Source organism: Tupaia chinensis, unplaced genomic scaffold, assembly GCF_000334495.1.
Source record: "Tupaia chinensis unplaced genomic scaffold, TupChi_1.0 Scaffold000425_1, whole genome shotgun sequence".
Lineage (NCBI taxonomy): Eukaryota > Metazoa > Chordata > Mammalia > Scandentia > Tupaiidae > Tupaia > Tupaia belangeri.
In genome coordinates, this window is record NW_006159930.1 from 1,817,242 (window position 1) to 1,830,079 (window position 12,838).

The window sequence follows — 12,838 nt, forward strand, 5'->3', positions numbered from 1 at the left end:
TTTTTTTTTTTTTTTTTTTTTTGTAGAGAAAACGGAATACTGCCAGAATGAGAATGAGAGAGACAATGTCCCAATAGAGCCTGGTCATGCTGGCTTTTCCAGCAATTTCCTAGTCCTTTTTCCTCCAGTTCTCCACCTAGTTAGGACCTCAGATGTGTGTGTATCCTGCATGTCTTTCTATCCTCTGGTGCCAAGACTTGAACCCTTGTTGGCCATGTATGATCTGATTTCGTAGGGCAGCACTTAAGCACTGCATTATGGAGTCACCCCATGCACATGCATACTTAAGGCTATCTCTTACTTCTAACAATATATTTCTGGCTTGGGTGTGTCTGGCTTTTATTGGTAAAGCTAGTATTGTCTCAAGAAAATAAGGTGCTCTCTGGACCCTCTGCTTTTCCATCTGCATCTCTTTTTGGCAAAAGATCTCAAGTTCTCTTTGAGACATTCTGCTTGAATTCCGTTGTCTACAGTGGCTGGCTGTGTGACTACAGGCTAAAAGCTCTCATTATGCAGTGTCTTTAGAGACCATATACAATACAAGATCTAACAGAAGCAGTTGTTTTCTGGGTGTAGGAAGATTGCTCAGCTGTGGCTTGAAGCACTGGTTGTTGCTGCAGTGGTTTGGCAGTTAGTGTCTGGAGTCTGGCCCTGAATTTTTGAAACCTTTAAAAGGAGGCTGCTTTTTCTCCTCCTTCCTGACCACAGGTTGCTAAAACCACAAAACACATGGAAGTAGATTTTTGAGACTAGGCAAAAGGCGAACTAGTAGTGTGACTCACTCAGCCTTTTGAAGGCTGCCATTTTCTTACTGTGGCTTACTAGTGTATGGAGATACGACTAGTTCATAACTATGTTAGGAACATTGAGAAAACTTTTAGTTTTGTATTTATTTAATGTTAATATGTATGGGTATTCAAAAAGAAGCTTAGGACCGATCTCTTTCTAGATACAAGTTCTCACCCAAGGTCTCACAGAGACCAGGCTTCACCTTTTCCATCCGAACCCTTTTGATATTGTTTTAATGAGAACACGTGCCTGGCACAGTGTTGTTTTACCTGCTGTACGTAGATGCCCGTGCTCATATAGTAGTGATAGGGAACCAGTCAGTAGGAAGAAGTCATAGAACTTGAGGGTAAATGTAGGTACAAACCAGCTATCTGCCTGTCAAATAGATACAGCAGTACCCAAAACTTACATATTGCTCTGAGGAGGTAAAAATGTGGAATCTTTTTATAAACTCCAGAACTCTCCTCACATGAGAGGGATAGAAAGGCAAGACTATGCAGTTAGTCTAGTAGGTCAACCCATTTTATTGAGTGCCTGCTACGTGCTACCCTCCAGCAGGTACTGGAATTTGTCTCTTTTGGAACTTCTGCATGTTGCCCTGAGGCAACAAAGATACTCTGTGTTTAGGGTAAATTTATTTTTCTTCTAGCCTCTTCTAGAGGAAATAATTAAAACCAGGACATGGCAAGTTACTGAATAGTAATGGACCTTTCTTGCTAGTGAGTTGATCTTTTCTCTTCAAGAAGTTTTACTTCTTTAGGTGCTTGGCAGAAAATGATCATTATTTCCAAGTTTATCTCCCTTCCAGTTCCATGAATAGGCAGAAGTTAAATGGCTGTATTTGGATCCTGATTCTAAATTCTTTGGTGAAGGAATCTGATTGGATCTGCTAGGTCACACATTCACGCCTGGTCCAGTCAAGTGCTCTATAGTAAGGGGAATACAGTAATTTTTTTATTCTCGACAGCTGAAGGTCCTCTCAGATTGGGCAGAGGAGAGGAGACAGTTATTAGATAACATGATGAACAAGAGTTTATAGTCTAGCAGGAAAGAAAGATACTATAGAAATAACTGTGGGAGTATGGGCTGTATGACAGCCAGGCTTAACCTTGAACAGGAGATCCTGGAAACTTGTCCCGAGGAATGATGAGTAGGGTTAACCAAAGCAAACAGAGGGGCATGGGTCCTGGGGAAACAGGGCTGCAGGAAACAGGACTGCAGGAAGCCGAGAAAAGGAAAAGCCTGACAATAAGGAAGAGAAATCTGGTTATTTGGTAATGTGGAAGAAACAAATCTATAAAAATGAGCTCCAGCAATGGCTTGTTTATGTGATCATTCTCTCTGACTTAGATGGGAAGTTCTTTGGGGTAGAGACCATTATTTCTATTGCCTTTGAAACCAACTGGATGGTGGAAGATTTTACGCGACAGGGCATGTTGAGCCTCCCTGGGTAACTTCTTAGTGCAGTTTTCTTCTTAGCTTAAGCTATTCATTGTTGAAATCTTGTTTTATGTCTTGAAACAGCCTCTCACCATTCCCTGGGAAGATGGATTGCAGACTCTCACAGGGTGTGCTCTCCTCCTCTAGTCTGGCAAAGAGGGATAAAAGAAAAATTATGGTCACTTTTTGGAAGGACCAATAATCACCAGTTTTCTTTTCTATATAACCATTGCTTTTATATCTCTCCTCTCCCTTACCCGGGAACAGATGTTTTAATGGGCATTGTTGGCTGTGCTTTTGTTTTGAAAAATTTGAAATATTATTGAAAGAGGAGAGGGGTAGGGGGGAAAAACCCATAATTGATTCTAATATATATTTAATTTGGCAGAACTTGAGAGAAACTTGCTGGGACAAGGCGGGACACTTTTTTGATCTCCCAGACTTCTTATCGTGGAAGGCAACAGGTGTCACAGCACGGTACGTTAATTACAAGTTGGATTTTATTTGTGCTCTTCCATTCTTTGGTGTCTGCATATATATATTGCTTTCTTAACTCTCTTTGACTGGACATACTGTTTGTACATCTGCATGCGATTTTGCTTACTTAAAACATCTTGAATCGATCTTCCACCTCCACTGCCCATGCTCGAACATCATTGCTCCTATGAGGCTCAGCATGTGAGTAGATCATTCATGAAAACTGGATATGTTTGTAGGAGAGGCAAAAACTCCAGCATGAAATGTTACTGTTTTTCCCATGGTGAATAAAAGGAAAAATATATGTACAGTTTATGGGCATGTGTAAAAAATTAAGACAGGAGATATGTTTTTCAAGGAAGCTGATTTTAACTGGGTGAGTGTGTTAGGAACATGTTTTACATTTGATAGAAATGTACCTTAATCATCCCATACTGTAGAAGTATGTATGTTGAAGTCAACAACTATTTTTCAGTAAATTGTGAGTGTTAAAAATAAAGCCTGTGCTACATGACAGAGACTTTTACAAAATACTCATTGAGTGTGAAATTGCAGTTGCTATAATTAACAAAGTGGGTGTGTGCATGGGTATATATAGAGGTTAGACATGAAATCTCTAAGTATGGTGAGCCTGTTGTCATCTCCATCTCAGATTTAAGGAGACATACAACAGGCAGGGCTGGGGTCTTTTTATCTTTAAAGGATTTAGAGCCTGCACTGAACAAACTGAACAAACCTACGAAAAAGATTATTTCCTAGAAGACAGATAAACCTGTGTAAATTAGGAAGCCAGGGGTTGAATCTGAAAGTCAGTTCATTCCGAAAGGGACTAAATCCTCCCCATTTTCTTTCTTGTGTCAACATGGTTAAAGGGGTGGATTTGAACCTTTTCTCATAGTGCGTTATAAGTGTGTGGTGGGGGACAAGCAGGTAGTGTGGGTGCTGGACTCCTACATGGCCAACCATGTTTCAAGTCCTGGACCTGGCAGCTTGCTTTCTCACTCCCCCCCTCCCCTCTCTGTCCCTCTCTGGTCAAATTAAAATAAGCAAATGAAGTTAAGTAAAAAATAAAAATAAGTGTGTGGTAGTTCAGCAAGGGCTTCCAGAAAGGAGAGTAGAGGACATGTTCCACAAGCATGTCATTTTTCTTCTCATGCCCCTGCCCCTGTCTCCCGCCAGTGAAACAATCATTAGCCAAAGGTCTCAGAGTGGAGGGTGAAAGAGCCTCAGCATAGCTCTAAGCACTCACCCCATTAGAGAAGGCTCTGGTAGAATGGTCTACACTTCTCCTAGAGGGTCTAATTAGTCACCATTATACTGTTATCACCACCATGGAAGGTAATGTGGGTAAAGATCTCATCTTGAGATTTCTCTTTTGATGTGACATTAATTGTCCGAAGTTATCTCTGAGAAGACCTTTCTCTAGGTTTTCTCTTTGTCTGCTTCTTCCACTGCAGCAGTGAAAGAAATATTTTGATCCTTTTTGAGTGAACCTGTTAGTCTAGGTAGTGCTAGTAGTTGTGTGTTTAGGCAATATCCCATTGGCCTGCAAACCTTGATGACTCAAAAATGGAACTAGAGATTGAGGAGAACCTTGCCACCCTTCTCTTTTCCTTTGGGTTTTGTTCAACCTAGGGCTTTAACTTCCTCCCTGGTTCATTCTGATAGGTCTGGATATTCTACACTCCCTGTTCCTGGTGTCAGATTCCGTATTCAGACACCAAGGAGCTTGTTTTTGAAGCTAACTCTGGCTCAGATAGATTTAAATGCAGTGGCTCGCATACAGTTATGGTGTCACTAATACATAGTCTTGGGTTCTGACACAGACTAGTTGTGTGTCATGGGCGTGTCTCTTCCCTTCTGTGAGTCTCACTCTACTTATTTATGAAAATGGGGATTATGATATCTTCCTTTCAAGTTTGTTATGTGAGTTTATTAGGTAATTTTCCAAACTAGCCTGGTTATAAGAATCATTATAATCATTCATTCAAAACACAGATTCTTGGGACTTTCAGCCCACTGTGTCAGACTCTCCATGGGAAACCTGGGAATTGGTGTAACAGGTGCCTTGGGTATTTATATGATCAGGTAAATTTGGACAAATTGCCTTACAGATTATACATTAAAGTAGTGTGTGTCTCTGAGATGTTCTATACCTATAAAGGATAGAAATATTTTAAGGCCCAATGAATTTGATAAATTGGAAAGTGGAAGGTTTCTTGTTGACTTATCAGAACACGCTTAGGGGCTTCCATTCCTGCCCACACTAATCTCAAACCCTGAGGAAGCAGAAAGTCTAATGCTCAGAAATCATTGGCTATTTAGTCATCCCTGCCATTTTTATTGACTAGTGAATTCATGACTCATTTTATTTCCAATAGTTCAAATTAACAACCTCTATTGCCCTCCCATCCCATACTGGTGTGTACATTCTCATGCCTCCCTCCCAGTTTTCTTCCCTTCCAGAGCGGAGCAGGTCTCTCTGGACCTTGGGTACCAGATACCCGGTTCCCCTTGCAGAGGGGTCACCCTCTCCAGTGGTTCACTTATAGCTTATATCTCTTCCCTCTTGCTGTTTCCTCAGTATCTCAAGTCTTTCCTCCTCTGTTTCAGCCTGCATGATCAAAGTGAAACAAGTAAGCTCTTCTTGAGCTTTCTTGATTGTAAATAGAGATAATGATAATACCTACCCCCATAGGATTATTGTATGAATTGAATGAGCTAACAGAAAAGCTCCTAACACAATGCTGAGAAATCTTTAAACAGTTTTAGCTATTTTATTTAGTTCCCTTTCTTTATCAGTTTTGGCTGGATATCTTTACATTAAATTTCTGGCATAGTGGAAGGAGGAGAATCCTTGTGGTCAGACTGACCTGGGTTCAACAACTCCACCATGTGTTCTCTGCAAGAATCTGAAACAAATTCTTTATCTTCCTGAGCCTCATTTCCTCATCTGGGAGCACTCTCAAGGTTATTAAGACAGCGACGGCCACTGTCGATAAAATACATGGTATTTCAACAGGAAAGAATTCTTTTAATGAAAAATCCTTATTGTCTGTTTCCTCTTCTTGAATAAGGGATATAAAGATCTGAATATAAATGTGCCAATACAAAAACAAAACAAAACAAAAACAAAAAAACTTTGGGTAGTAGAACAGGAACTTGGCATCCTTTGGGCCAAGGAGAGTTTTAGATTTGGTGTTTATTTGGCTCCCAAATGTGATTATTTTGGGAAGCTTTAAATAGATGAGTGCCAAAAATGCCGGAGGGTTGTTTTTTTTTTTTTTCATTTTAGTTGCTTTTATTATTTTAGTGGAGTCAAGGCTAACAAGTGATTGGATTTCACTTAAGGCCTTAAAACTCCTTTTTGGCATTCACAGTGTTTAAGAAATCCTCTTCCTTCTTTTCTCTTGTTTTCCTCTCCTCCCCATCTTAGTTTTTTTTTTTTTTTTTCTACTCTCACTCTCACCTTGAGTTATTTATTGTTCTTATTAACCAAAATATGACAGCTATTTTTGTCTATCTGGGTCACTGAGAAAATCACTGGGCCCAGAGTTGATTTGTAATTCAGCTGCCTTTTCTCCATTATTTTGATGAAAACAATTATTGCTAATTCTGTTAATAATAGCAATAATGATAATTATTATTTGTTGAAGGAGCACTGTTATGGTTTGAATATCTTGCCGCAAAATTCATGTGTTGAAAATTGGTTGCAATGGTATTAAGAAAGCAGAAACTTAATCCAACTATGGGTTTATTAAGAGGTGGTGCCTTTGAGAGTTGATTTGGATTAGATAAGGTCATCAGGGCAAGGCCCCCATGATTGAATCTTGGTGGCTTATAAGGAAAGAGGATGAGACAGATAAACCCATGGACACAGAGACATATGACTTAGACACATGTTTTTGCCTCTTGCAATGCGATGCCATGTGCTATAGCAGGACTCTGCAGTGTCTCTACCAGCAAGAAGACCCTCGCCAGATATTGCACCTTTAACTTAGACTTCTAAGATCATGAACTAAATAAACTTTTATTTCTCATCAATTACCCAGACACAGGTATTTTTGTTATTGGCAACAGAGAACAGACTACAACAAATGGCTTTTCTTTATGCACATTAGGCATCTCAAGTGTTAACTTTACTAGTCCTCACCATCAGCTATTGCAGTTCAAGAGCCGAAGATCCATGCTGAAGTAATTTGTGATAGTTTAGCTGTTGAGTAGTTTACTATTCAGAATTTTGGTAATGTAAGCTGTGGAAAATCAGAAATTCGTGTAATAAAATTTTGTATAATTAGACAAAAAAATGCATATATATTAAAGATTCTCTCTAAAAAGATTTAAGGAAATTGGTAATGCAATGAAAAGAGTGATAAATGTAGAAAAAATTGAAGAAAACAAAAATATTAATGAAGTTGCTAAGTTGAATCTAAAAAGTTCATAGAAGCTAATACGATTCTTTATTTTGGGTCATTGGAAAAGTCATGAGGTATTTTTCTATGTTTTCTATGCAAAAATGCATCCCGACTTTTCTGACAACCCAATAGTTACTGATAGATTTGTTTTCAAGCTTCTTAGTGACCAAAGGAAAAATGGAGCATGATCAGGATTAACTGAGCGAACAGAAGAAGTAATATTTTTCCAACATTGGTGCCTGCGAGACATTTTTCTTAGATTTTTAAGGGTAGACAATACTTGTACGTTAAATTTATGTTCTATTGCATTTAGTTATAACTTTGAATAAACTTTACATTTTGAAATAGTTTTAGGTTTAAAGAAAAGTGAAGATAGGACACGAAGTTTCCATATACTCAACACCCATTTTCTGTTCTTAACATCCTATATTAATATGGTACATTTGTCCCAATTAATGAATCAATATTGATGTATTATCATTAACTAAATTGTGTACCATACTTAGATTTCCTTAATATTTACCTAATAGCCTTTTTCTGTCCAGGATTCCATCCAGGATATCATATCACATTTAGTTATATCTTCTTAGGCTTCTCTTGGGTGCTATAGTTTCTCCGACTACCCTTGTTTTTGATGATCTTAACAACTTTAGCATGTATTGGTTGTGTGTGTTTTATGATACCCCACTATTGGAATTTTTCTGATGTTTTTCTTATAATGAGACTTGGGAAGTGTGTTTTAGGGAGGAAGACCACAGAGGTAAAGTTGTGTTCTCATCATATCATATCAAGGGTACATATTGTCAATTTGACTTATCACTATTGATGTAAGCCTTGATTAACTGACAGAGATATTGTCTGTCAGGTTTCTATATTGTGAAGTTACCCCTTTGTCCCTGATATTGCTTTCTTTGGAAGGATGTCTCTGTACAGCCCATACTTAAGAAGTGAAGAATTTTGGGGCCGGCAGGTGGCATGGTAGTTAAAGGCACTGGATTCCTACATGGCCAACCACAATTCGCGTCCCGGACCTGGTTGCTTGCTCTTTCTCTGATCAAAATAGAAAAATATTGATAATTAATAAATAATTATTAAAAAAAGAAGTGAGGAATTTTTACCTTTTTGAGAGCGGAGTATCTAAATACATTATTTTGAAATACTCTGGGAGATTTGCCTTTTCTCAGTTCTCTTAATTTTATGATTTTTGTACTTAAGTTGATGACCAAGCTCCTATGTACAGTGGACAGTCTGTAAGGTAACTTGTTATAATTTCTGAGATGTTTCTGTCACCTGGGCTGAATTTCTAGAATCTCAGGTTTATTTTTCCTTATGTGGTTTTTACATCTTATTTACATGATTATGTTTATTTTTCCCTACCTTGTCCCTTCACTCCACTAGAATGTACTATTCTGTGTAGGTTTTCAATTAAATAGTCTGTCTTCTCTTTTGAAGAAGTGAATTTATGATTTTTAGAAACTCAAGTTTTTTAAATTAATTGTTTTTCTGATTTGTATGGTTCTTTGTGTTTTGGTTTTATAAGGGATATTATTGTAGTGTTATTTTTTTCTTGTGGTTATTTGCTAATCTGTCAGAAGATGATTTTGATTGTATTACTGCTCTGTAGCCATTTCCTAAATATAAATTCCAGGATTTCAATAAAAATACCATATTTGGACTCTTATTCTACTGTTTTTATATTTTTCTTCTTGGTAATCTTTATACAACTGATTATTTACTTACTATATTATATTTTCTATATTAATATTATCTGAAAACTTGTTTTTAATACCTATATAATATTCTACCCTATACCAGTATAACATGTCTCTATCAGTTTTACTAGGTTTTAAGGACTATAGTGGGATGTTATATTAATTTGCATTTTTATTATTAAAGGCAATTTTTCTTCTATTTGCTAACTACTAATTATGTCAATTAGTATTATATATGTCAATGACCTGTGTATATAAGTTGGTAATGTTTGTATTGAGATTTCAGTGTTTTCTTACATATTGATGAGAATTCATTATATGTTTTTGTTTTAGTATTATTCCTCATGTATTATTTTTGAAAAAAATTTAGGCTTATAGAAAAGCTGAGGAAGTGATGTATTGAAAATTTTTACCTTTTACTTACATTCATCAATTATTTACATTTTGTTACACTTGTGCTATCTAGTGCACATTTTATATGTCCACCTCTGTTTATTTAGCAGAACCATTTGTAAATTAATTTCAGACATCATAATAATATTTCCCTCCTGGTTACTCAAGAGCACCACCATTCTTCTGTATAACCACAGTGCCACTTTTACACTTAGGACAATTAAAATTTATTTTCCTTATTTTAACTCCTATAGGTATCCTTATTGTTAAGGGTTTAGAGTTCTATTCAGTCTTCCTTGCCATTAAGAGATTACTTACAAATCATACTAGCTAAATGAGAAATGAAGACTTAGCTTATTATCTTAGAAAATATTCTTCAGCCTCTAATGTATAAAACTTTTTAAATGTATCTTTTATTTAATTTTATTTATTATTATTATTATTTTTAATTTGACTGGAAAGGGACAGAGAAATAGAGAAAGAGAAAATGATAAAGCAAGTTGCAAAGTCCAGGTTTCAGACTGTGGTCAGCCAGGAGGGAGTCCAGCACCTTAAGCACCACGCCAGCTGCCAGCCCCTGTATAGAACTTCTGGTACAGGTGTGAGGCAAAGCCAGCATCAACATGTTCAGGTGGTTGTGTGGTTATGTGGTGTGAGGTGGGAAGGAAGACCACATCTGCCAACCAGACCTCAATTTCATTAATGCAGTCAGCAGTGGGAGTGCAGCTCTTGCTCAGACGTGCTGACCACGTGGCAGCAGGTGACCTAGCTGGTTGGACAAAGGCACTGGAAGTGAAGGTGTAAGCTCATGTTGTTCTTTCTAGGGATGATTTTTTTCACCTTATCTTTAACACAGTGGTTCTTAAAATGTGGCTTAATATATTAACAGTCTTCAACAATCAGATGAATTTCTCTGATATTTTTGGAAAAAAGTAGGTAAAAGCATAGGCTTCAAAGTCAACTCTGTCCTCTGGAGCTACTCTTAAGTAGAGAGACTAGGCAGGTTAGGAGAAGGCTTATCCTCCCGAGGGCCGAGGCAGAAATAAGAGGGGAGGGGAGAAACTTCCACGCCATCGTCTTCCTCTGGTGCCATGCCTGCAGTTCACATCCCTTCCTCAGTACCTGTATTCCTGACAGCCTTTTTCATTTGTATATCTGGGATGGTGCTCGACTTTTTTTAAGGAAAATTTTTTTTTTTTTTTTTTTTTGAGGGGTTTTTTTTTTTTTTTTGCTGTAGTGTGCGTGTGCTCACCACAATTCCTTCTCCTCCATTCTCCTCTCGGGATCTTGGGCACACATGCACATGCACCCGGCATGAGTTTAAGTCACTGGGACTTGAACCGCGATCAACTCCATGGGAGTCCAGTGACATAGCCATAACGCCAACTGCTGGTCCCTAAAAGAAAAGTTTTATAATAATTTACATACTGCACAATTCACTCATTTAAAATACACAATTCAATGTTTTAGTGTATTACATTATGTTTATTGTAAAATACTTACATTGAATTAAATTTGCCATTTTAATGATTTTATGAGTTGATTTATTTTTAGAGTTTTTCTTTTCTTTTTTCTTTTTATTTTCTTTTTGCTACAGGTTGCATACTCTCACCAGTGAGATAGAGACAGAGAGATCGAAAGTGAGAAACCACCCCCCAGGAGGACTGACCACACCACAATTCCTTATCCTCCATTCTTCACTAGGGATCTTGGCATGCACACACAGGTGCCCGTCGTGAGTTTCAAGCTGCTAGGTCTTGGACTCAAAATGCGACAGGCCATGTGGGAGTCCAGCATCTTAACCACTATCCCACCTGCTGGTTTCAAGAGTTGATTTTTTTATGTTTAAAATCTCTGGAATTAATGTGGAATTGACCAAATTTAGAAAATCACAAGATAACATTTTTTAGTCAGTCTTTGGTTGAAATATCTTGATAAGGATTCCTCAGATAGTGTCATAAGGTTAAAAACTTTTAGGGAAAAAAGCAGTTATTTCTGATGTGCTTGATGCTAACACTCATTGATTTGCACAGTTTCATAACTGTGTGGAAGGATGACTTCTCAGAACAGTGGTATCTTAAATGGTTCTTCTAAGTTCTTGGAAGAATGATTCAGTCATCTCTCTTCTACTTATTTTTAGTATATTTAATAGTGCTGAGAAATAACCTGTGAATATTAGATTTCCTTTATTCTCAATTTTTGAAAGAAGAATGTTTTACTTTTTACAGAAGAAATGTCCTTATCTCTTCAATGATAACTAATAGATATATTGAAAAATTCAAAATGATAGTAACTTAAATAGAGAAGGGTTGATTTTATTCTATAAATAAATCTAGATATATGAAGTCTTGGGCTACCATGATAGCCCCATGAAGTCATCAAGCACCTTTGACATTTTCATCTTCAGCCCTGACTTTTATTTGCAAGATTATTTTCTGGTCAAAGATAAGCCCAGGAGCCTCCATTATCAATTCCATATTCCATGTGGCAGGAAGAGGGAAGATGGCGGTATGTAAAAAGGATCTATCACACATCTGAGTCAATTATCTTTAGGCAACCTTCTAAGAAGATCTGTATGATTCTTGTGCTTGCCTATCATTGACCAACACCTAAGAGTATGATCATAACCTAGCCGGAATGGAGTCTGAGCAATGAAGTGCTTCAGCTGGGTGCCTTGCCACCCAGATAAAATTGGAGTTCTCTTACTTAAAAAACAAAACAAAACAATACAAAAAACAAAAATGAAAAATATCGGGCAGATAAAACAGCAATCAAAATTGAGCAGTATCAATATTAGACAGATAAAACAGCAACCAAAATTTCAATTTCTTAGTAAATTACATTGACCAATGTGTCACAGATATCAAGTTTATAATTCCTTTGTGATAGTGAAAGGAAGAGGGTGACAGTGGTGGCAGTCATGGAAGAATTGAAGCATAGTTGCTTATAATTTCTGCCATTGATTCACTCAGTCATTTATTACTTGTGTATATGTAATAAATAGAATATGTATAAGGTATCCCTTCTCTAGCCTAGCATTAGATAGAAACACATTTATTTAACTAAATCCATGGAAGATAGAGAGCCAAATAGTCCTTAGCTCAAAGTTGTGTCCTGCCACCCAGCATCTGGGTGAACTTGGGCAAGCCATTTCATCCTTCTCAATCCATCTTCTCTTGTGATTGAAGGAAGATGACATGGTGGATTTGCTTTATGTAGAAAATGAAGCACCTGGGTAAAACCTCTAGCCAATTTCTGTCAGATAGTAGTCCACTTCCATATATCGTTCCCTTCCATTTTTTATTTTTAAATTTTAAGGTAAACTCAAATTCCCTGGAACAGCTTACAGCTGGGGTGGGAAGGACCTTTTAGAAATCAAAACATCTGCTTGGTGCCCTTTTTGTTCCATGTCCCCCCTCCTAGTTTAAGGCTTTTTCTTGTCTTCCTATGAATGTGATCAAGGTTCATTGAGTCTTGGAGAGCCAGTGCCACTGAGAGTCTTATGGGTGTAAAGAAATGAGCGGGTGCCTGGAGACCTCACATCACAATGAAGAGGTTGAAAGTCCATGAATGACAAGAGGAAACAGAATAATCTGGGTTCATTTGAGACTG

General features: G+C 37.4%; 1 protein-coding gene across 6 annotated transcripts in view; it reads left to right on the forward strand.

The window, feature by feature from the left end:
* The window catches only part of FGGY (FGGY carbohydrate kinase domain containing), a 443,688-nt gene that overhangs the window by 65,006 nt on the left and 365,844 nt on the right, over nucleotides 1-12,838 (forward strand). For all 6 annotated transcript variants that reach the window (XM_014590284.2, XM_006154914.3, XM_014590286.2 and 3 more), the window contains exon 5: nucleotides 2,618-2,706. In XM_014590284.2, the coding sequence (XP_014445770.1) occupies nucleotides 2,618-2,706 (89 nt within the window). The remainder of the gene's footprint in view (nucleotides 1-2,617; nucleotides 2,707-12,838) is intronic.